This window comes from Grammomys surdaster, unplaced genomic scaffold, assembly GCF_004785775.1.
Source record: "Grammomys surdaster isolate TR1022 unplaced genomic scaffold, NIH_TR_1.0 60, whole genome shotgun sequence".
Lineage (NCBI taxonomy): Eukaryota > Metazoa > Chordata > Mammalia > Rodentia > Muridae > Grammomys > Grammomys surdaster.
In genome coordinates, this window is record NW_021604562.1 from 334,642 (window position 1) to 358,083 (window position 23,442).

At 39.3% G+C, this 23,442-nt stretch overlaps 1 protein-coding gene across 7 annotated transcripts in view; it reads left to right on the top strand.

Annotated features, from left to right (window-relative positions):
• Window positions 1-23,442, top strand: part of Enox2 (ecto-NOX disulfide-thiol exchanger 2) — a 253,647-nt gene that overhangs the window by 167,181 nt on the left and 63,024 nt on the right. For all 7 annotated transcript variants that reach the window (XM_028763093.1, XM_028763298.1, XM_028763358.1 and 4 more), the window contains 2 exons: window positions 11,777-11,911; window positions 23,208-23,363. In XM_028763093.1, the coding sequence (XP_028618926.1) occupies window positions 11,815-11,911; window positions 23,208-23,363 (253 nt within the window). In that variant the 5' untranslated portion in view covers window positions 11,777-11,814. The remainder of the gene's footprint in view (window positions 1-11,776; window positions 11,912-23,207; window positions 23,364-23,442) is intronic.

Consider the following 23,442-nt stretch of genomic DNA (forward strand, 5'->3'; position numbering starts at 1 on the left):
TATTTGTGTATATATAGCGTTGCCCTTAATATTTGAGAATGACCCTGCTGAGGCAGTTAGTTCTCAAGCCAAAGTTCCCATTATCACTAGGATTTAACACTTGACTTGTTTATAGTTATCATGGCCAGGGTCCCACCTCCATGACCTAGACCATAGCCCTGTATTTAGTGGCCTTGCCCAGCAAGTCAACAATATAATCTCAGAGACCAACCAACTGAAGAATAGAATAGTTCCATTTGTTCATCACTCTAGTTTTAAGACAGAAGCATAGTCTCAAGTATGAAACACATATATTAACCACCCATGCTGTCTTCAGTACAGCCCCATGAAAGGGATGATATTGGTGTTATTCTTAGATGAAGAAATTGAAGCTCTATAACTCTCAGATTTTTAGTAGGCTACTTGATCACAAGGAAGATTCTCTATTACCACCCAAATGAAAATCTCAGCAGTGGACCCTAGAAATCTGCCTATTTAGTCCCAGTCCAAGTGAACAGAATTACATGGTTGGAAGGCAAAGCAATTTGACAAACTCAAGGGTGATTACTGCAGAGAGTACAGGGCAGAGCAGAATTCAGACAAGCCCTCTTAATTCCACACAGAGTTCATGCTGTTTATCTTTGTTCTAATCTATGTCCTATGGCAAAGAAGTTGCCATGAACATGTTAGAAAGATTTCAGAAACAGTAAAGCAAAGCATTTTGTGGATTAACTACAAGATTGTTCTTTTTTTTCAAGAGAGCTTGCAAGATTTTCAACTGTGTACCAACAGGCTGTCAAATAACGTTTTATGCAGCCTATCTTTGGGAAAGGTGGACAACAGAGCTTTAGGATGTTACTCAGTTTATGCTGCTACTTTTCCTTGTCTCTCTTATCTCAACTCTAGCTGCCACCACTGTCAGCTGCATCATTAACACAATGAGTATGCTCAGTGCCTGCTTTGTTAAATATGAAGACTCTGGTTTAAAAAAACAATACCTGCAAAAGAACTGAGATTCCAGTAATAATTTTTGTAAAATATGAAGACTCTGGTTTAAAAAACAATACCTACAAAAAAACTGAGATTCCAGTAATAATTTTTTTTCCATGTGTGTATCAAAATTGGGGCATGAAATGGGTTGCTTAATAAGAAATTAGAAAAGCTGTTGAAAGAGCTTGGATAAGTAGTCTTTTTTAGAGCACATTTATTCATATTGGTGTTCTCTACCTAAATAGTGTTAAGAGATAATGAATAAACATGATGATGCCATTCTAAAGAATAGAAGGCCACAGTGAAACATTTGTTCTACCTTAGCCACTTATACCTCAGAAAGTTCAAGTATTTATCAGGTATAGACTATAGTCCAGAAAAGCCCAAAGCCATGTGCTTCCAAGGACCATACAGTGGAGCTTGATGAGTTTTCAGGTCCACTGTACCCAACCTCAACTAGTCTCCTGGCTAACATTCTCTAAATAACCTTCTAGTAATGAGCAATATACCTGGGAGTCTTTAAATGTACCCCAAAACAACAAGGGAAGCTCTGTATCTAGCTCAGAAATGTGTAAGAAGACACCCCGATAGGACAGCTAATGATTTCTTTCTCAACAAGAAGGAAAGGAAATATGAAGGGAGTTGAGTGCAGTACAAGATAGCATGCTTCTTCAGTCTCAGACATTACACTCAGCATTCTTTTTTTTTTTTTTTTCTGTGGGAAACTTGGTAAAATGCTTACCTTTATTATATTGTTTTTTCTTTTTCTTTTTCTTTTTTTTTTTTTATAAATAATTTATTTATTTTTGAACATGAAATGCTTTTTTATAGCATGTTTCACAAGGGGAGGGGGTAAGAGGGGCCAGATGGTGGAAAAGTACAAAATCTTCTTGGCCTGTGCCTTGAAACATGTCATGGTCTATACGGTACACTGCCTTGAATTATGATCTACCTGCTGTTCTTCAGAAGATATGGTACACTGCTTGAGTTATGGTCTCCCTGCTATTCTTAAGATGATATGGTACACTGCTTTGAGTCTATCTGCAGTTGCTAAGCAGGATCTTGCAGTTGCCAAGCTTCAGAGGACATTGTGCAGGTGGGAAAAGGTGGGGGGTGAGGGTAAGGGCGAGGGTCCTGGCTTCTGGCATCTCCCCCTTCTCTGTTTAGTTAGAGAAGGCATCTTATGATCAATCCCAACTATGTGAATTTTGAATTTGGATGTCTAATTATGGGGGGTCTTAGACAAGTTCACAACCCCAAAACACTGATGTGAGACGAGTCACATCGATGGTCGAAGGTTTTAGGCTGTCGACGATGGGCAACGTCAAGGGACTCCGATGTGGGTGAAAGGAGGGTGAGGGCCCTGTCTTAGGCCATGTAGGCTGCACCCACTCCCAGCACCACGCACTCCTTTTCGGCTGCATTGGGTGGGCCCCTGGGAAGTGGACCTACAATAATCCCGTCATTGGGCTAACTCACAGCCATCCTAGTCCCTTGTAAATGTTCAATTTACCAACCATTTGTCAGTTTGGGGTGTAATACTGTCATAAAGGAAGGCTCCCCAATGTTAGCGGCCATATCAAGGGCGGCCTTGGTTTAGGAAAAAGCCAATTTTTGTTGTGGTGATCAAGAGGCCAAGCTCTCTATTGAGAGAAACGGGGGCAAAGCCAGGCATACCAGGAACCCTTCTGGAGGGCGTGGAAGTCTAGCGGTCGACCGTAGGGGGGAGGCAGGGGAGCTGGCAGCTGTGTCAGTCTCCTGCAGAGTCACTTCTGGATCCTCTTCAATTTTCGGCTGATGGTAATGAACTTCAACCGTCTTCTTGATGGCAGCATCAACCTGGTTCCGTGGATGACAGGTCGCGGGTTTTGATCTCTGTCTCGCTTAATCTTGATGTCCTGCGCACATCCTCTCAATGAGGGTCCGTCCAGAGGGGTCCGTTCCTCGAGCCCCACGTCTGGGTGCCACTTGACCCGACTGGCAGGCCCTAGTTATTCGTGGGGGTGAGGAGGACTGCAACCTGCTATTCTTCAGAAGATATGGTACACTGCTTGAGTTATGGTCTCCTTGCTATTCTTCAGATGATATGGTACACTGCTTTGAGTCTATCTGCAGTTTCCAAGCAGGATCTTGCAGTTGCCAAGCTTCAGGGAACCTTGTGCAGCTGGGAAAAGGTAGGGGGGTGAGGGTAAGGGCGAGGATCCTGACTTCTGGCCCATCTGGATTAGAACTTCTAATGGCAGGCATCACGGGTGATTCATTTTTGCCTGGAAAGAAAAAAGAAGGGGATTCTCAGGGAGATTTCTCTTCCCTGGATGTAAATTATTATTCATCGTATTTATGGTTGGGCCTGGCTTTGTGACACTCAGCATTCTTAATAGTCTAAAGTTTATGCTTAAAAGAGTGTGCTCCGGAACCAAACTTCCCCAGATTGGAATTCTAGCTCCAGAATTACATATGTCTGTGGTAACCTAAGCAGTTTCCTGTAGGAGGAGCTAAGGTGGGAGGAGTTAGGAGAGGAAGAGGAGGAGTAAGGAGGAGAGGAGAAAAAGGAAGAGGAGGAGCTGGAGATAGTAGAGATGTAGGAGGATGGAGAACCACACAGGTATGGAGAGCACTCGTGGGGTACAACTTATAAACTTATAAGTGGGTTAGCTAATTGGGATACAGCTCTCTTTGTATGGGCATCTTGTTATTAATCATTATCAAGCATATAAAGCCTTTGATTAATCTATAAGAATTAGAGTCTCATTCTCTTACTGGGCCTGCATGGATGGCGGAATGGTCTGGGCAATGCCCTGCCTTGTGGAGACAGCGTGGAAGATTGGCAGAACCATGTCTCATGCTGGCGTCTAGTGGATGGCAGGGCTGGTGTTTCTGGCGGGCCAGTTCTAGCTACAGGGCACACATGGCCTCAGGTGGAGAAACATGGCGACTGTGCTAGGCAGAGCTGCTGCAGCTTAGATAGTTGGATGATCCAGAGGCCGTTTTAAATAATAACCACAATTTCCTAACTTATTTGCGTTTTATTTTTCTAATCGGTAAAGTTGGCATACTTGATAAATATTACCTGTGTTGTTTCATCATTGGGGAAAACATGTAATGATCATGCTCAGGGCCTGAAACACATCTTCTTTTTGTAACTATCAACATTTAAAGTTGAAAAAAATCATTAACTATAAAACTGTTTTGCACAATTTTCATTCATTTAATATTAGGAATCAGAATAATTATCATTGGGACTGGGAGTTTCTCCGTGGTTGAAACACTTTCTTCATAAACATGAGGACTGGAATTCAGATCTGTAGGTCCATATAACTGCTACACAAGCATAGTGGAGGCATAGTGGAGGCATGGTGGAGGCATGGTGGGCACTGTGGCCCACCTGTAATTTCAGCCTCAGGAGAAGGAGACAGGGCAAGCTGGCTAGGAGGAGTACTCATGTTAGCAGGTTCTGGTTTTCAGTGAGAGGCTCTGCTTCAATGAATAAGGTTAAAAAAAAGCCAAAGAGGACAATTCCTGACATCACCCTCAAGCATCCACATGTATGTACATATACATACACATTTGCATATCCACGTACATGTTTACCTGCACACATGTAAAACCGTGTGTGTGTGTGTGTGTGTGTGTGTGTGTGTGTGTGTAAAACATACGAAGTGGTGGTGGGAGGCAAATGACAGAACGAGTCATCGTTCTTAGTACCTGAAACATAGGGATCTTCAGCTCTGGGTGAATAAACTAGCTTCAACGTTGTAGAACTGTCAGTTCACACAAGTAATAAATACTAGAATTATGCTTAGATGTTTGTATCTATTCAACTCCAAGGTTTATTGCTTCCCTATAACACGTTGCCTTCATAAATATAGGGTGTATACTATGAGTTCCTGAATGGGCGTGGGCCAAAAACCTGTGCTACTCCTTCTCATTACCACCACCCTACTCTCACTGTAACAATTACTAAAGGACTTGTTTATAAATATATAATGTGCTTTTATCAAGTCCATCCCCATTAACTCCTTTCCAACTCCTTCAGTATCCCCCACCATATTCACTTTTCTTTAATCCACAGTCTAGTTAGTGTTGCCAGTATGTGCATGGGTGTAAGGCCATCACTGGCACATGGACTACCTATCACAGGCTATATATCTGAAGAAAAGTGACCTTTCCCCGGAAGTCATCAGCTGCCATATCTCCTTAGCTGTGGGTAGGCCTTAGTGAGCTCTTGCCCTATTCATGCTGGAATTTTGGCTGACTTGATTCTGTGCAGGTCTAATTGAACTAGTTTAAAACCTATAATGTTCTCATAACTGCTCCAGTACTGTCTCAAAAACTAGCTTGCTTGTATAAAAGAATAGTGAATCACTGGGAAGCTGTTTAGTTTGTGAAAGTACCTTCTACACTAAATTTCTCATCTATATATCTTAAGAATTAAGCTACCATCTCCCACATCGTGCTGTACACACACAATCCATGTCAGGATGACTATTTACTATATATACTAACATTAAGACCCTTTACTCCTTTCCTCTCCTTTCTTTCCCCGTTCACTCCCTTCCTCTTATACCCCTCCCCTTCCATTCCCTGTCCAGTAAGAATAAGTTGTGACATCCTAATTTTCTTGAGTGGTCTCTGATCCATCCTGTATAGCACTCACAAGGAGGTAACACCCCTGCTTGTCTAATCACGTCATCTGTCTGCTGTCTCAGAGCTTTATCTTACAAAATTCATTGTCAGCTCTTTCAGCCTGCATAACCATGATGCAAGCTTTAGCGTCACTGCTAGTGACATCTGCAACAGGAGAGTGGGTACCTGGGGCTTCAATGCATTGTTCACAAACAATGATATATTGTTAATTTTCAAGGAAAATGAACAAGGACTCAAAATAACACTTGCACAGCACAATATATTGCTTCATGAACAATAAATACCAAGCAGAAGATAAAACCTTGAGTGTAGGCTTAATGCAATCCAAAAACATGATTTATTCTGCTGTTTCCTTTCCATTATCGAAAGAACAGAAAGCACAATGTTATTCAGTGCTGGGACACATAATCCTATCCTTATGCCATAATCTATCAAGGAAAATATTTTTTTGCATGCAGGTTATGTACAGAGTACTAGGTGATGTGCCAAAAATAAAAATAAAAAAAAATGTGGGTTTGCTCTGTTCAATATCAACATTTTCTAAATTTTCTCTTACTTTCTTTCATCATAGTTAGGTTTTTAGTACTATTGCCAGTACTACTTTCTAAACAGCCTTCTGTAGTGTGTATCTCCCCACCATGACAGAAATGATTTTTTGATGTGAAACATTGAAAAAGTAGATAATGACATTAAATAGATTTCTGGGAATCCAATGAGATTAGTCTTAGTATTTACTCCATAGTAGCATGAGCGACTGTGTCAAGAGCTGTGAACATGGGATTGGCTGTGCAAGTAATAGATGACTCAGGGTTATGAAGAATCCAGTAATACGAGCCATTCTTCATTAAGAAACTATAAAATTGTGAACTATGGAGATGACTCAGTGGATACAAGCACTAGCCTCAGAAGCAAGCATAGTGACACAAGTTCAATGGTGACCCAAATGCAATCCCTAGAACTTACCCAAAGGTGCTAGATGCAGTGGCATATGTCTGTAAGTCTGGCACATCTACCACAAAATGTCAGAGAAACAGATGAATATCCCAGAAGCTCATGCACTACTACAGAAATAAGAATGAGTTTTCTTATTCTGAACGAGTTTGGACGAGTTGTTCCCTAGTCTCCACACAAGGATAGCATGTTTGCACATGAGCACGCGCGCACACACACAAATATTTTTTGAGGAGCACACTAAATTGCTGCCATGGAGAAAAGTCTTTGCAATTCTTCACTCCAGAGGACTGCCCTGTAGGACAAAAGATGATTACCACTTCCTTGGCCTTCACCTATCCACTAGAGAGATCTCAGCAGCAACTCCCTGTCCTCAAATGGTACAAATGGAAATGTCTCCAGACTGTCACATTTCCACTGAGGAGAAACATAGCTCAAAATGAGACCACTAGAATAGAAGGCATGGGGAATATCCATATGTACGAGCTCAAATCTTGTTTAAATTTTTTGACTACCCTTATTTAGTGTCACATAATAGGTAAAAACAGAAATCATGGAGCCAGACTTTGTAAGCTTGTGTTCTGGCTCCGCTGTCTGGCCTCTGTTCTTATTAATTCATCAATACAGTAAGATAATGAGAAGAATTTATTTCACAGACTTGCTTTTTGTTTTAAATTTATGTACATAAAATGCCAGAACAATGCCTGACACATAGTATGTATGATTAAGTTATTAGTCCTAGTATGGTTTCTGTTATATTATTCAAAATTTTTGTTAGTATTGGTATGATCCAGAAATCTGGGGTCTATCTTCTGCAGAAATGATAGAGAGCTAAGTCCACAATCCAGAACCACATAGTGTAAAGAGAGTTTGAATGGCTTTAGGTAATCCCCACATTGTCCATATACAGAGTTCTCTTATTTAAAAGTAGATTCATTGGTAGAAGTTACAGAAGTAAATGAGGTTTATGTCTCCTAATCAATGTCCACAAGTCATCCCCTAACCTCCATGCATGGCACATGCTTACCTACATACAAGCACAAAATAAAGAAGTACTATTATTTTTAAAAGAGAATTGGAGAAGATCAAATTGCCAAGAAAGTTTTTATCTTAATAAAAGTATATAGTTGAAGAGATGGTACCAACATATTTTACTTGTTTCAAAGGGAAAAAAAGAGAGAGATTTATAATCATGAACTTCAGTTACCTTGAAGGCGCTTATGGACATCTATAACTTCTGATCTCCTAAATAGTTGTCACACAGGAGAACTAGGGAGAGGTATTTTGAAAGGCATTAGGTATCACTGGCACTTACATTCTGAGTGTTCCTTTCTTTTTAAAATTGATGTGTGCATGTGTGTGTACATGTAAATATGTATGCAAGTGTGGGTGCTTGGGCACATGCATGGAGGCGAGAAGAGAGCCTGATGTGCCCTCTTCTAGTACTCTCTGCTGTGTCCTCCTCTATCACTCTCTGCCTATTGTTTTGAGGAAAGGTCTCTCCACAAGCCTGGGGGTTGTATTTTTTTGGTAGGCTACAATCCAGCAAACACCAATGAGTCCCTCCTTCCCACTCACTTCAGAACTGGGTTATAGGCATATACGGGATACTCACATGCTATGTGGGAGCTTGGATCTGAACTTTGATCCTCAGAACTGCACACCAAACACTCCTAACCACTGAACCATCTCTGTAGCCCCTTCTGAGTATTCTTGGCTACTTCTAGTACTTGGCTACTTCTAGAGTCATAGGAAATGGAGTGATATCCTCCTCTGTGATGTGACACTCGTTTACTAAGATACTAAAAAATTGCTTGATATCCATATTTAGGCTTGAAGGCAAATATAGAATAAGGCCCAATTTTTCCACCACTTAGTGATAATTCTACAAATGTATTTAGCATAGCAAGTTTTGTTAATGTGAACCATTAACCTAGACATCTTGGAAGCAAAGGATCACCTAGAATTTGTTTGAATGAAAACTTTGCAGTCTTGCTCACATAAATGATTGTGCTGATGCAAGAGCATGATTATAGGTAATAAGATCAAACCGAATTATTAGTTAGATAGATTGGTTGTAACTGTAAATAAACTCCTATATATATTTAGTTACTATTGAGAATTGGCTTAGCAATAATGATGTCTACAGTTTATTATTCTGAACATGGATATAGACTATCAATGAATGTCATTGCGTACATTGCCTATGTATCAAAGTCAAAATAATTTAATTTTCACTAGACATTTATTCAAATATATCTTGAATTGATACTTTTTACCACATACTGCATTAAAAATTGGAGGCTTAAAAAGATTTCTATGCTAGGTGTGGTGGTACAAACCTTTAACCCCAATGCTTCCAAGGGAGAGACAGACAGAACTCTGTCAATTCCAAACCAGCCAGTGCTATATTGAGACTCTGTCTCAAAGAAAAATTAAAAAGATCCCTAAAACCCCATCTGTGACCTAACTTAGCTACAAGCTAGAAGATAGAAATCCAAACTACAACTATAATTCAAGACCATCATTGATGAATATTCAGTTGTTCTTGATTTCCACATGCCTCTAACCTCATCTTCCACACATTATCTGGAAGAAAATCATAATCCTCCTTACTAACCTATTGAAATATTTTTCTCCAGTGAAGGCTTCTCTGGCAACTCATCTCCTCCACCCTTCCCATCCCCAAATACATATACCTAAACCCATTCCTGTAGCTTGAATTAATCTTCTGGAGTCCCAGAGCACTTTACTCACAGTTTTATTGTGGTGCTTATTACAATAATTAGTATTTGGTTCTTTGTGTATCTTTCCCTCCTGCTATATTGCAAGCTCTTCTAGAGAAGTCAACAAATTTTCATCCCTGTTTCCTAGTCACCAGCACAAAATCTGCTGTATAGCAAGGCACACTAAAAAATGGGTTTGAGGAGGCATATTCTGAGAATAAGTGTATAAAAATCACATGCAAAATAAAATGTAATGAAAGCATATAGGAAGGAATAATTAATTCCAGTGAGATGGCTTCACAGGTAAAGTGGTATTTGAGATTACCTTTGGAAAATGAGGAGAGTTTGACAGGTAGAGATAGACGGTAGAAGAAGCGAGGGAGATGAGAACACTGAAAAAAGACTTGGGAATTTAGGAATGACAGTCATTGAGGTAAAATAGTTACACAGGGAACAGACACTTTGATTAATAGATGTTTTGCAAGGAAGAATACAGTACAGTCCTTTAAAACGGACAGTTTAGATCCTTGTCCTTCTTAGCTCTGACTCCTAACTTTGTCCAGAGTCTGGAGAGGTTGCTATGTCAGAAATTTCAATATTCAATTTTAAAATCTCATGTTGAGAAGAGCTCCCAGGTTGGTTGATTGGTTTTCTTTTTCACAAGAATATATAGCTATGCTGGGAATAAACGAAAGAGCCAGAAGAAAAGCATTTTGACTTTGTGACCTAGTTCCTATGGACCTACTTGTATTCTCTGGGAGACATTCTGCAATCTCCAGTTGGAGATCCCCCAAACACTTGCTACCTGGAAATTGGAAATCCACTCTGTATTTGATGATATATTTTTGTTTTCTTCCTAATATTTACAGCGGAGCTCTGTATAGCTTAAGCTATGTCTCCATGAGAGAGCTCTGAAAATGGGTGTAGGGACTAGAGTTTCTACAAGTGGGACAATCCAGCTGAGTAGTGTGGAACACTCATGGCTCCCTCCCCTCCCCCCTTGCCTTCCTCTCTGTATATGTGTGGATGTGAGTGTGGTTGGAGGATTCAACACAGAAGGATGACAAAAACTCGAATTTCAAAACTAATATCTTTGGACATTTGCTTGTCTCACCTGGACTAAAATAGCACAAGTATAAACAACGCAGCCAAGACCATCCCTGTTGTTGCCAGCTTGGAAGGACTTGATGGACATTAACAAGCTACTCTTAAAACAGAGTTGCCTTCAGGGGTCTAATTGGCAGATGTTCATATTGGGAGGTAGTAGGAAGGCTGGGTGTTTTTCTTCTAACTGAAGGCTATCAGCAATCAAGGAGAAATTTCCCAAATCAAAACACTTATGTGCTAACTAAATAACTTATCGACTATATCTCACCTAACTCTTCAGTTGGCACTTGCCCTTGCATATATAACCACTTCAGTGTCTTTGCTTATGTCATCTATTTCAGGGATGCCCCTTTCTTTTCTTTACTAGCTAATAACCACCTATCACTCAAAATATAGTCTATACAATTCTACCCTACTCTTTCCACATCTGTTCTCTATAAAGTAATTTCTACCTACTCAGGCCGCAGAATCCCTTTATTCCCTAAACTTCAGCAATCTAGTCTATACTATTCATGTATTTCATTGACTCTTAATTATTTTATTAAGGACATTAGTTACTAAAATATATTTATTCTGTACAACTTTGGGTAATAGAGATAACTTTTCCAAATTTCACATTTGTTGAATGAAAATATAAATCCTCCCCATCTCATAGATTTGTCCTGAAAGTTAAATGACAATGACTTGTGCCAGCTGCTTTAATTGACACATGGTGAGCACACAATAATTAGTGATAGTGGCAGGCTGAGGTGGTACTGGTACTAACAGTAATTATCATCATCACCTGTCTCCTCAACTATATTGTAGTCTTTGTGGATAGGGACCACCATGTCTACTGTCTGCTGTTTCATTCGTTTTCCCCTAACCCCCAGAATATTTTATTAGCTGAAGATCTTCTCAGCTCAACTGTAAGACTGCTAGGATCTAAAATTTTACTAGGAATAGATTTTTCACATTTTATTAACAAATATAGAGGCCCTTGGGTGATTTTTTTTCTCTTGGTTTGTATCCCTAAGCAGTTTGGATGGAGTCTGCTAAAGTAATAATATGCTAGCAGACAGAGAAGACCGAGAAACTTCTTAATTATTCTAAACTCCTTTGATGTGTACATTTATGATGGGTTGAAAGGGGAGAGGGTGGAAAGGAAATACACTAAAACACCATCTGGTAAATTGCTTTCTAATTTCATGACTTCCTGCCACTTTAAGCTGCGTTGTTTCAGTCATTATAAGAGAACTAGGATTGCATTGAGGCCTTATCCACCACTTGTCCACTATCCATTTTCTAAAAATATTTGCCAGAGTTTACTCTTAAGAGCTAAACTACATAGTGGAACCTCAACACAACAAATTATTTTGTCTGCCATTTCTTTTCAGCTGATAATACTAGAACTCTGAATGTAGACTCTGCTGCAATGACACTGCCTGTGTCTGATCCAACTGCATGGGCCACAGCAATGAATAATCTCGGGATGGCTCCACTGGGAATTGCTGGACAACCAATATTGCCTGGTACGTTATTTTTAATTACCTCACAAGTACTTTTTATTGACCATGTAGTAATAACCATAACAATATGATTCAACTTATTTTGAAGTTGTCATTTTCTAGATTCTGCCTAGAGTGAGTAGTTTTGTAATATGAGCTTTATCAACTGGATGGCCAGTGGTTGCTAGTACTCTAATGATGGATGGTGCTTTAGGCAGTCTAGGAATATATCTGATGCAGGATGGGGGTCACTGAACATGTATAGAAATAAAAGGCAACAGAATTCTGACTAGTAATAACAAAGCTTTTCTACTTTTATAGGCTTCTTAGAGGAGACAAATAAACATTTGGAAAGAGAACTTAAACAAATCTTAAATCCCAGATATCTAAAGAGGAAGAAAGTTCCTTGGCATCTAAATATTTTTTAAAAATTTAAAATATAAGGAACATGATTTAAATAAATTTGTGGTGTATGGGGATTTACCTCCCCCTTTTTTATTTTAGGAAGATACTGTTTTAAAGTTCCATGGGCCCATTTCATAGTCCCTTGTCCTTGACAGTTACAAGGGATCCCAGTAATATGGGTAATATTAAATTGCTGATAAAAAGTATCAAATGCTCGACTGTGATAGCCAGAACTCCATTATGTTTTTATGTCTGTTTGTTTGGGGTTTTTGTTGTTGTTGTTGTTGTTTTATTAGTGGATACGTTATTTATCTACATTTCAGATGTTATCCCCTTTCCCCATTTCCCCCCCTCCAAAAACCCCCTATCTTATCCCCCCTCCACCTACTTCTATGAAGATGTGCCCCCACCCATCTACCCACTCACACCTCCCCGCTCTTGAATTCCCCCTCACTGGGGCATCCAGCCTTCAAGGGACCAAGGCCCTTCTCTCCCATTGATGCCCGACAAGGCCTCCACTACATATACAACTGGAACCATGGGTCCCTCCATGTGTGTTCCCAGGCTAGCTGTTTAGACTCTGGGAGCTCTGAGAAAGAAGGAAGGTGGTAGGTGCATCAGCTCCCAGATCATTTTAACTTTGAATGACACTGTTTACATATGTGCACATGCACACACACATTAATATGGCCATGATGGCCTAACTGTATCATCACTAAGTATGAAGTCAAGGGCCAGCACAATAGCTCAGAACATGAAAGACACTTTACCCCAAAGTGTGATGGCTTAAGCTTGATTCCCAGAGCCCACATGACAGGAGGGAATCAAATCTTGGAAGTTGTCCCCTTCACTTCTACATGTGTACCATAGCATGAGTGTGTCTCTGTGTGTGTGTGTGTGTGTGTATTTAAATGTTTATTTAAAAAATGAAATCAGAAACAAAATATCACAGTATAAAAAGGGGTTTGTATAGACATAACACAGCTTCCTGGCTAGTAAGAGCTAATTAATGTCATCTCAGGGAGCCTGGGGTGGCCTTTTAAACAGTCTAAACATTAATCTCCTTAGTTTATTTAATTGTGGCCTACATAAATGCATAACAAGATCTAATCAAGCTAGATGCTTGCTCTTCAAAATATGGTCTTGTATAATCCTGGAATTGTTTTGATTCCTAAGATATGAGGCCCCATCCCAGACTTATGAAACAGAAACTTCATTTGCATAAGATACCCAAATAATTCACAGGCATTGTCATACTGATCAAAGTGCTGTGCCCTTTTCTTTATATAATCAGTACCTTCATCTGTTTCACAATTCCAGCCTGAATTTTAAATCTTTACGGATTGTAATGGAATTGATGACAATATTAGCAATAAATTAAGAGATGCTGTTATGTTGAATACTGGGAAACAGCTACAAAAGAGATCAGTCAAGAAAAAATATATAAATAATGAGTGGGTTCCAATCAAGCAGCTTTATCAATACCTTATAACTTTCATAGTGTCAGGTGGTTCTATTTATGTTATCACTGAAAAAAATATCTAACAATCTTGCCCCACTGTGAACTCTACAAACTATAATAATGATTGGCGTACATGAACTCATTAAAGCTCTGAGTACTTGCCCAAGACATGCACGAGATCAGTTATGCCAAATTCCCAACATGGATTGAATTGAAAGATGTGTAAGAGGTTAGCAAAGCACGCCACTGGATATGTCTCTAGTGATTTACACACACACACATACACATACACACACACACATACACACACACACACACACACACACACACACAATGACTGACATAATAGAGCAACTCGGGAGGAAAGACCCATCACAAATGTAAACAGCACCATTGCCAGATGAAATCAAAGTAGAAAAATAAAAACAAACAGGTACAAATTGCCTTTTCTGGAGTCAGTGTAACTCATGCTGTTGCTTAAGCCCACCAGAGTCCCAGGCTCTTACTACATATCCTCTAGGAAGCTTCCAGCTCTCTTCTGTCTTACGCTGGGACTGCATCATTGATCCTCCCCTTGTCTTGCAGCTTACAGCTTAAGAAAGGATATTATCATGACAGGGAATACATGGTGGAAACAGATGAACTTGTTAGTCACATTATGTCTGCACTCAGTCTTAAAAGGTTTCAGACATTTCCAAAGTAGTGTCACCAACTGGACCTGTGAAGGACATTTCACAGTCACACCACAACAGGCATTGTACTCCAGTGAACACTGTCTACCTTACTGCTTGTCAAGGTCTAAGAGGACAGGGTATCTACTATCTTGGTGCAGTTTTAGAGTAACCTCTATGATTTTTGTCCAACCCTCTAGACAGAGGGCCAATGTGAGGGGAAAGGGATAGGAAATGTGGTGAAATGTATAAATAAATCACACTACTTATATACATGTATAGAAATGTCATGATGAAAACCATTATTTTGTATACTTATTATATGCTAATTAAAAAGGACCCTCATGCAGGTATTCTCCAAAGTACCTTTATTGATGGCTTAGCAATTTAGCTACTTTTTTGCTTCTCAGGCAGTTTTCTGCTGAGCCAGTAGACTGTTCTTTGGCCTGTCTAATGTGGCCTCCCTATGGCAATAGAGTACACTTTGTCATAGATGAAAAAACAAATGATACATAAGGGGTTTTGGCATTCCCCTAAGAGTTCAAATCTCCACTGTCATGGATGCTGTTTATAAACACGTATTTGTCATTGAAAACAATGACAGACATAATTAGGAGCTTCAAGTGGGGCTCAGAATTGGGCCATCACAGGTTTGCAGTGGTACTGCTTTCATCTGCCAAGCTGGTTTGTGCAACTCCTAGTCAATAACATTAATTAACAGTGATGACAGGACTGGATCACCTCTTAAACCAATTCTCTGCAAGAGTGGTTGTTTTGTCAAAGAATTCCTAAAAGACTGTTCGTTGTTACATGAAAGGGACAAGCAGAAATGCCATAACTTCTGGTTAAAGGACAGTGGTCTAGTCCAGTCATCCCAGATAAAACCAAGAATGAACCAACTTAGAATTATTCACTGAATATTATTTGCCTCCATCTGGTATTTTCATCCTAAGACATATGCCCTTAGCATCTTTATAATGAACTGTGAACTATGAAAGTAGAAGAATCTCTCATTATGGTATCTCTAGTATAATGACTCAGGAGGAGAAAGAATGGAAAATGTGAATACATGCATGCATGTTATTCCCAGAGCAAGATCAAGCTCCCCCATGGATATTGTCATTTTAAAGATGACAGTCCTTCTTGAACTTGGCTGGGTAAACTATGACAGAAACAGACCAATGTGTTTCTATATCTTATGACCAGCCCCTTTTCTGCCAGATCCCTAAGGAAGTCTGAATTTAGGTTTCTATTACTTTTTACATCTTCCACAGGTACAAGATACTTTCAGTGACAAATAGGGCAAAATCCTGAGAGAGACTACTGTGTATCATCATGGTGGACATTTTACCAAGAGCCAGTGATATGTGTAACAGTATACCGAATAGAATTAATATTTCTCTAAAGCAAACTCAGAATGCTTCTAGTAATAGTAGTCCCAACATACCATATATTTACATCTAGATATGTGTTACTAATCTCCAAGAGGCCATATGTGTGGCCACAGCTATACAGTAGCTGTCAGGGCGATTAGGGAAAAGCAAGTTGTCATCATTTGGGTTGGACATGACTGAGGTTATATACAATATAATGGAAAATGTTTAAAATGTGTTATTATTTGCCTATATAAATAGGTACCCAACTTTAACAAAATGTATAAGCTATATGACCCGTTTTCTACCGTGCCTTTTCCCAGAAACAACCACATCAGGATTTACATGGGAGTTGGTAACATGAAGATTAACTAGAGTGTAGGGGCCAAAAAAATGAGAAATGAGTGACACTGTAGAGACATACCTCCCAAGGACTATTCCATGGAAAATGATACTTAGTCATTTAACATCACAGTTTGTGTAGATAAATGCTATGATGACATTTTCATATAGAAATGTTCTAAAATATTTAGAACATTTAGAAAAATATCCAAAGATCAAGGGCTTCAGAAACTTCAATATAAAGATAGCATGGTTGTAATTCGCTAAAATACACAAATATACAACCAATCAAAAGAAAGAACCTTATTTTAAAGTCTCCTTATTGTAAACTGTTATAATGGATTATAAGAGTGATAATGTTTATTCATTCACTCATACAAGCAATATTCACTGAGGCCTGCTGTATCCATGGTACTATGAGGAACCCTAGGGAGAAAGCAGGTAAACACAAAGATCCCTGCTCAGAAATCAGCTCCAATACCTTTACAGAATCACATTTTCTCCCTACTAAAATGTGTTTTCAGGTGTAAGTTACTTGATTGACAACAGCTCAAAAGCTTCCCTTCCATTTTATTAGTTTCTTCTTTCATTTTAGTATTCCTTTATTAATTCAGATTCTGAGCTCAGTCAAAGTGGAGATCCAAAAGGCTCAGTTCTTGCCTTGAGCTTAGACTCCATTGGTAGGGGCAATAAAATAAATACCACTATAGTACAATGTAAAAAGAGTCAGAATAAAAACTTGTACAAAAATACTACTTTTAACCAGAGTGCTAGAAAAACAGTGTTGGCCAGAAAAGGGTCACAGAAGAGGAGACATTTGCATCAGAGATAACTAGGCGCACACTGGGGATCAAGAACTAAAGAAGAGTCTGAAACAGTGACAATAAATGGGAAATAAGTAAGAGGAGATGATATTCAGACAGGGCTGAACTACTGAGTTCAGCCAGATCACCTTATTGCACAAAGATGTTGACGTAGTTTATTAAAAAAAAAATACAGTATAAGAAAAATAACTCTACTACAAACAAAATGAATAATCACCTGGGAAAATATAATAAGAATTGAAAGAGAAACAATGTAAGAAGGTAAATTAGAAGTCACATATGTAAATCCTAGGATTGCAGCTAGTCCCCAAAGTTCAGGGGGAAAAAACTGACCAGATCAGTTATGGAAATAAAATACACCAATATTCCAGTCCTTGAGGAAAGGGAAACATTTATGTGTGTGTTATGTATGTCTTTGTGGTGTATGAGAGTGAGGGTACACATGCCTCTGTGCTGTTCATAGGCCAGAGGAGAACATTGAGTGTCCCACTCTATTGCTTTCTTCCTTACTCCTTTGAGAGCCCCTGGGCTCTACCTGTCTGCTTTGTCCCACCCTACACTGGGGTTAAAAGTATATCACTACATCATTTCAAGCATTTATATGGATGTGTGATACCCAAATTCAGGTCCTCATACTTGTGCAACAACCTTCTTCACTCACAGAGCCATTTTCCCTACCCGAGTAGACCCATTTCATGATAATATTGTGGGTTTGTAATATTATATTTTCAAAGAATTGTTTTATGGAAAGTTTCATATGTCGGGGTTCATAATAAATGAAATGCTTGAGTGCTCTCAGAGAACTGGTGTGTAGCCCAGGACTAGTGAATATTATTTTCACTAGTCCGCTGCAAAATATAAAAATAAAAAATATGAGAGGTTTTGTGAAAGTGAATTTGCTTTACTGAAAAAAATATTCTTTATTCTGACAGTATTGATGTCTTAAATTTTTGGTTTTAAAATGTTCTGTACCTTATGAACTACATGAATCATACATTGCTTAGATTCTCTGTTATTTTTTCCCACACATCTTTTTTTGGCAAATTCAAAAGTTAGCAATCATTCAACTGTGTGTATGTGTGTGTTTGTGTGTGTGTGTCTGTGTGTCTGTGTGTCTGTGTGTCTGTATGTGTGTGTGTTCATGTGTGTGTGTATAATTTTGTTATTTATCTCTAAAATCCATAAATTTAGTAACTGTGGATAAAGTTGGAAATGTTCTCATTAATTCTCCAAATATATTCACAATATCCCTGATTGACCCTCAAATTGACAGCTATTAGACCTTGTCTTGTGCCATGGCTTCTTTGACCAAAGAAATACCAGCTAAGCTGCCTGTAAATTTTCCTCATTAGCAACAGTATCTGCTCATACACTCTATGGACATGTTAAAGAAACTACATGGCAACCAGAGATGTACACCATTTAAAGCACAACTCTGGTCCAAAGAGGACTATCCCTATCGTGTCTGTTGTAAACCACCTACAATAGACTTTTTACCATAGCAAGCCTTTTCGAACCTTAGATAACTCTAAAGCAATTCTGCCCAAGCAGGAAGAAACATCTATTCTCTGGCCACCCAGCAGAAAACCTGTGAGTGGTGCAAATACATTTATTAATTTGCTTGAGGGACTCCTATCATTGGGATAATCATGGTTCCACATTTGCTTGAGTGCTAGTGCCACTACAGGTCCAAGTATAGCCCTTCATTTTCATGAAAGTGTGCCTTGATTAGTATAAACTCCCTTGACACATCCCCTTTCCAGTTATAAATGGATTGCTTGACTCACTCTTATAGTAAGCCTAAAGACACAATCTTATACTCTTCCCTGGTGTTGCAAGATCCACCTCAAAAAAGGCTTCCCTTGAGTGGTGCTTTCTTGACCCAATAAGCAAACTGCATATTATAAACACAGAGAGGAGAGAATAGGACAGCAGCAGCATCAACAGCAACAAGAGAGCAACTAAAGACTTCCAGAGTGGTGAGAACAGAAACAATAGAAAACAAAAACATTGAAGGAAAGCCAAAGATGAGAACCTGAGGGTCCTGTTCACTAGAAGAGTGCGAGGGAGTTACCAGTATTTAAGGGATAGGTGCCCTGGATACCCTAAACCCAAAAACTTTGTACACTGTCAAAGCCTGAAGATGCCAACTCTCTGGACTAGAGAGTTCTAACAGTCATTGCTGTAGAGCTGTGGGTCACAGTATGGAAGACCTGTCTAAGAGCTTTAAAACCAAAACATACTGCCTGCTTCTGCTAGCTTGTCACCTGAACCAGGTGCTACTGTTAACCAATAATTACAATAGCTGCCACATGCTAGAGGAACTGGTAAATAAGTCCAGAATAATAAGCCCCCATCATGAATGGATAAAACCTTACATGAATAGTTTCTAAAGCCTGGAACATTATGTCCTAATCTTCAGGGACTAGATCTCTAAGACAAGGTCTTCAGCTCCAGTCCCTAGCCATTAGGTATTCAAGGGCACAGAACTGCCAGCCAGAACATTTTCATCTCACCTACCCACAATTCTTATCCCATCGGAGCAAAGGACCCCAGGCAACTGACTGTTAACAGATTGACAGTTGAATGGTTGGATAAGAGCGTAGATATGACTCTGTCCATTCTCACTCAGTGGCCCAGATATGTGCAGAGTGTCAGATGATATTACCAAATTTGTGGAATACAAGTTTCTAAGTAGCAGGAACAGCTTAAGTTTACACTGAAAATTTACTTGAAATTCTGTGGTAGATCTGAGCAGAGTTTGCCAAGCTAACTCAGAATTGGCAGCATTCCCAATAGGGTGGGACTTTGAAAATTACATGACTCAAAAGGAGGTATACAAATGAACATTTTATGGCCTACCCAGCTGTGGCTGTGTCAAGAGTCAAGAAGGCTGGAGGAAATGGGTGGCAAAAGAAGAAATAATAAAAGCAAAACTGAACAGAGAAATTTTTGTCAAATGAACTTTGGAGGAATAACTTGACCCTTTCCACACTCTTTGTACATGATTTCAAATCTTTCAGGTGTTGGAACAGTGAATGGTAGGTGGCAGTAATATATAAGCTGGCAGTACTCCTCAATCCAGGCTAGGAGCCAGGAAAAGGGAAGGGTTTGCTTTTGTGTTCTACTCCCAGTGTGTTCTAAATTTCACTTTGATTTTTCACATTCTGTAACACTCACATAAAGGCCCAGTATGTCATTGCTTTTCCCCATTGGCTTTGGAAATTCAGCTCTAGCTTGTATCTTAATGGTTAAATATAAACAAAAGAATAATTAATGGGATGGAAGCTTTTGAAGATCATTAGCAGCCTGCCCTCTAGCAAGCCCTCTTGGGCAGTTTAGCCTGTGGAACTCTTGACCTACTGAACTAAAGGGAGGTTATTTATCCTGTCTTTAACCATATGTCATGAATACATTTGCTTTTAAATGAATTTATAAAATATTAATGTAATCATACCAAACTGCAGAATGGCGAGTACATCTATCAGGAGTTACATTATCCTTTATATTTGTTTGTTTCGATTTATTAGTAGACAGTACAGGAAGACAGGCATTTCCTTCTTGGTGGAAGCAGCAGAACTTGTTTAATGATGTGATGTTTCTGTAATCTGTGGTAAGGTAGAGTTGTGAGTGACAGAGCTGTATGAATAACAATGAGGAGGCAGGGAGAACAATAAAAGGAAGACAAACATTTCGACAGCAGAGGAAAATAGATGGAATTGTTTAGGTGGCATACAATCTAATCTGATCTTTTCCTAAAGAAAATTAGCAGTTTGTAAATGGGTGAGATAATGTTAACAATTTCTCCAAAATCTTCTGCACAAGGAATCAAATTTTTCAAACACATAAATGGCACTCTAAGTCAAAGTGTTCTTATTCTGCTAGCAAGGCAGAAGGTCAGGGACCTTACATTCTTAGATGAAAAGGGAAACTAGACACACGCACCCCCGCACCTGCATAAAGCCCAATGTAGAGAATCCTTGTCATAAATGTCATGGACTGTAAGAGTGAATATCGGAATTAGTGAGTATACCAGGGTGTGTTTCACAACTAGCACAGAAGAAAGAATACTTGCTATGAGGACTATCATGCCAGAGGTTTTCAGACCTGTTTTCCTCTTTCATTGTTTCAGCTGAATTTCATTATGTGCCCTGTTTATCAAAAGGAAAGTAGAAATACAGAGATATAAGAAACTTTCCTCAAGGTCACATACAATTGAGTACAAAAAAAAGTCATTAGAGCCTCAGGAGAGAGGGTGTGTATAGGTGCACATCCATGCTGAATGAGATAACATATGATGGTTAAAAGTAAGTGCTTTTATAAAATAAAATAGCCCTTGGGAGATAGTTTTTTTTTTCTTCCTAAACATTTCTAGGGTATTAGTAGCTCAAGAACACAGACATTAGAAGATGGAGGTGGCCTAGCTTGCTTGGCTTGTCTCTGCAGAAGAAGGTGTCCATGGGGTATTCACTTGCCCGTTTGCCCAGACACAGGGTTCCTTCAGTACTTGGCATGGTAGTGCTAAAGTTCTGCTTCTGTTTGAACCACAGAGTCTCTTGGTAGTTTATTTCTGCCTCCTCCAGCATCTAGAGAGCCACCTAGGATCTTCAGAACCACCTTAAGGACATACTGACAGATGTTATTCCACTGAGGTCTATGGCTATTATGAGGAAGTCTTTGGGAGCAGGGTTCACTACTGTTAATGCAACTGTTCCTTCTTCACCAGAACAACATTTTGCAGTGCTTTCTCTGACTGCAGTACACTGTATATGTATCTATACCAAGATAAGTATAAGAAATGGAAAGTCAAAGAAATTTAGTAAAGTCCCTTCTCTCAAAGAAACTGATTTTTTTCTTTTTTACAGAAACAATTTAGACAATGAAATTAGGCCTGCTCTTAGATCCAGTCAGATGACACTCTTGCTCTTAGCCTGTACATCAGTGGGGGCACTGCAGGCTTAGAAGGTATACCTTGATGTTTTCTAAGTCTCTCTCTAGTCCTGAACACTGGCCAGGAAGTCAGTGCCATAAGATCAAGTACCAAGTCCAGAGCAGGATCTGTCCTTTCTACCCACCAGAAGCACCTTTCTTAAAATTTGTACACATCCCTTCCATGTCAGGGATAGATAAGAACAGACAGTGTTATGAGTACACAGTTCTTATCTCACTCTAAGTCTCTATGGGCCCCAGTTTCTATTTACCTGATCTGGGTTTTATTCTCTAATCCCTTACCCCATATATGAAATCAACTGATGCCTCTAGATGCTTTAGGACATATGCCTATGAGTCATCTCAGAGTCTTGTTTCCAGAATGGTCTGTCAAGTGACTCACCCTGAAGGCAGAAGTTTTATGGTTTTACAGTGTATCCCATGAGATTATGCCATCAGAATGTTATTGATGCTGACTAGGGTGGGTTGATCTGTTTACATAGATAAACCGCACAAAAATTGTTTGGATACCCTCATACTTCCTAGAGTCACACTTCTGTGTGAAACAAAAAGCAGTGCAAAGTAAAATAAAAGTCAGTGGCAAAAAGTTTGGACAAATTTTAGACAGACTTAAGAATGCACCAGAAAAATGTATAAGGAATTCTGCAAATATATAAGAGTTAAGACATGAAACACAGGGAGAATTCAGAGAGCCTCAGGTGATTCCAGCCCTGGAAAAGAACATTCAAAAAGACACAGAGATTAGTTATTTGTTGAGCCACATCATGTTGTGTGTTCTACTGAGCACATTTCATTCATCATCCCATCTCCTCCTCGTAGCTCCCTAGAAGGTAGGAGATATAATCCAAGTTTTGCAGCTGAGTAAATGGAAGTGCATCTTGCTAAGCAAAGGACAGAAGGAGAACCTAAATCCCCAAAGTGTATACTGTTCATCACCATACTATAAGAGAATAGAAACGGTACCATGTACAGCAAGAAGCCTTGCCAAAAAGGAGCCAGGGATGTGTACTGGAAACTAATGGAGATATGATCCTTAGGCAAGGCACAGCAATGTTATAAAAGATACTGAATATCAAACAGACATGTAAAGACTAAGTAGACTAGGATCAAACAAAATAATACCTACATCCTGAAAGAAAAGTACACAGCTATATGATAATTAAGACTGAGAATTTTAACTATGAAGAGGCATTTGCTTGATTGCTTTGATTTGATGTTTATAATGTTTAACATTCTGCCTCTGTCTGACCTTGCCTTCTATCATTTATTGTCATTTTTTGTCTACTTTTTCAGACTTTGATCCTGCCCTTGGAATGATGACTGGAATACCACCAATAACTCCGATGATGCCTGGTTTGGGAATAGTACCTCCACCCATTCCTCCAGATATGCCTGTAGTAAAGGAGATCATACACTGCAAAAGCTGCACACTCTTCCCTCCCAACCCAAGTACTAACCTGCTTGTCTTGGTGGTGGTGGAGGTGGTAATGGTGGTGGTGGTGGAGGTGGTGGTGGTGGTGGTGGTGGT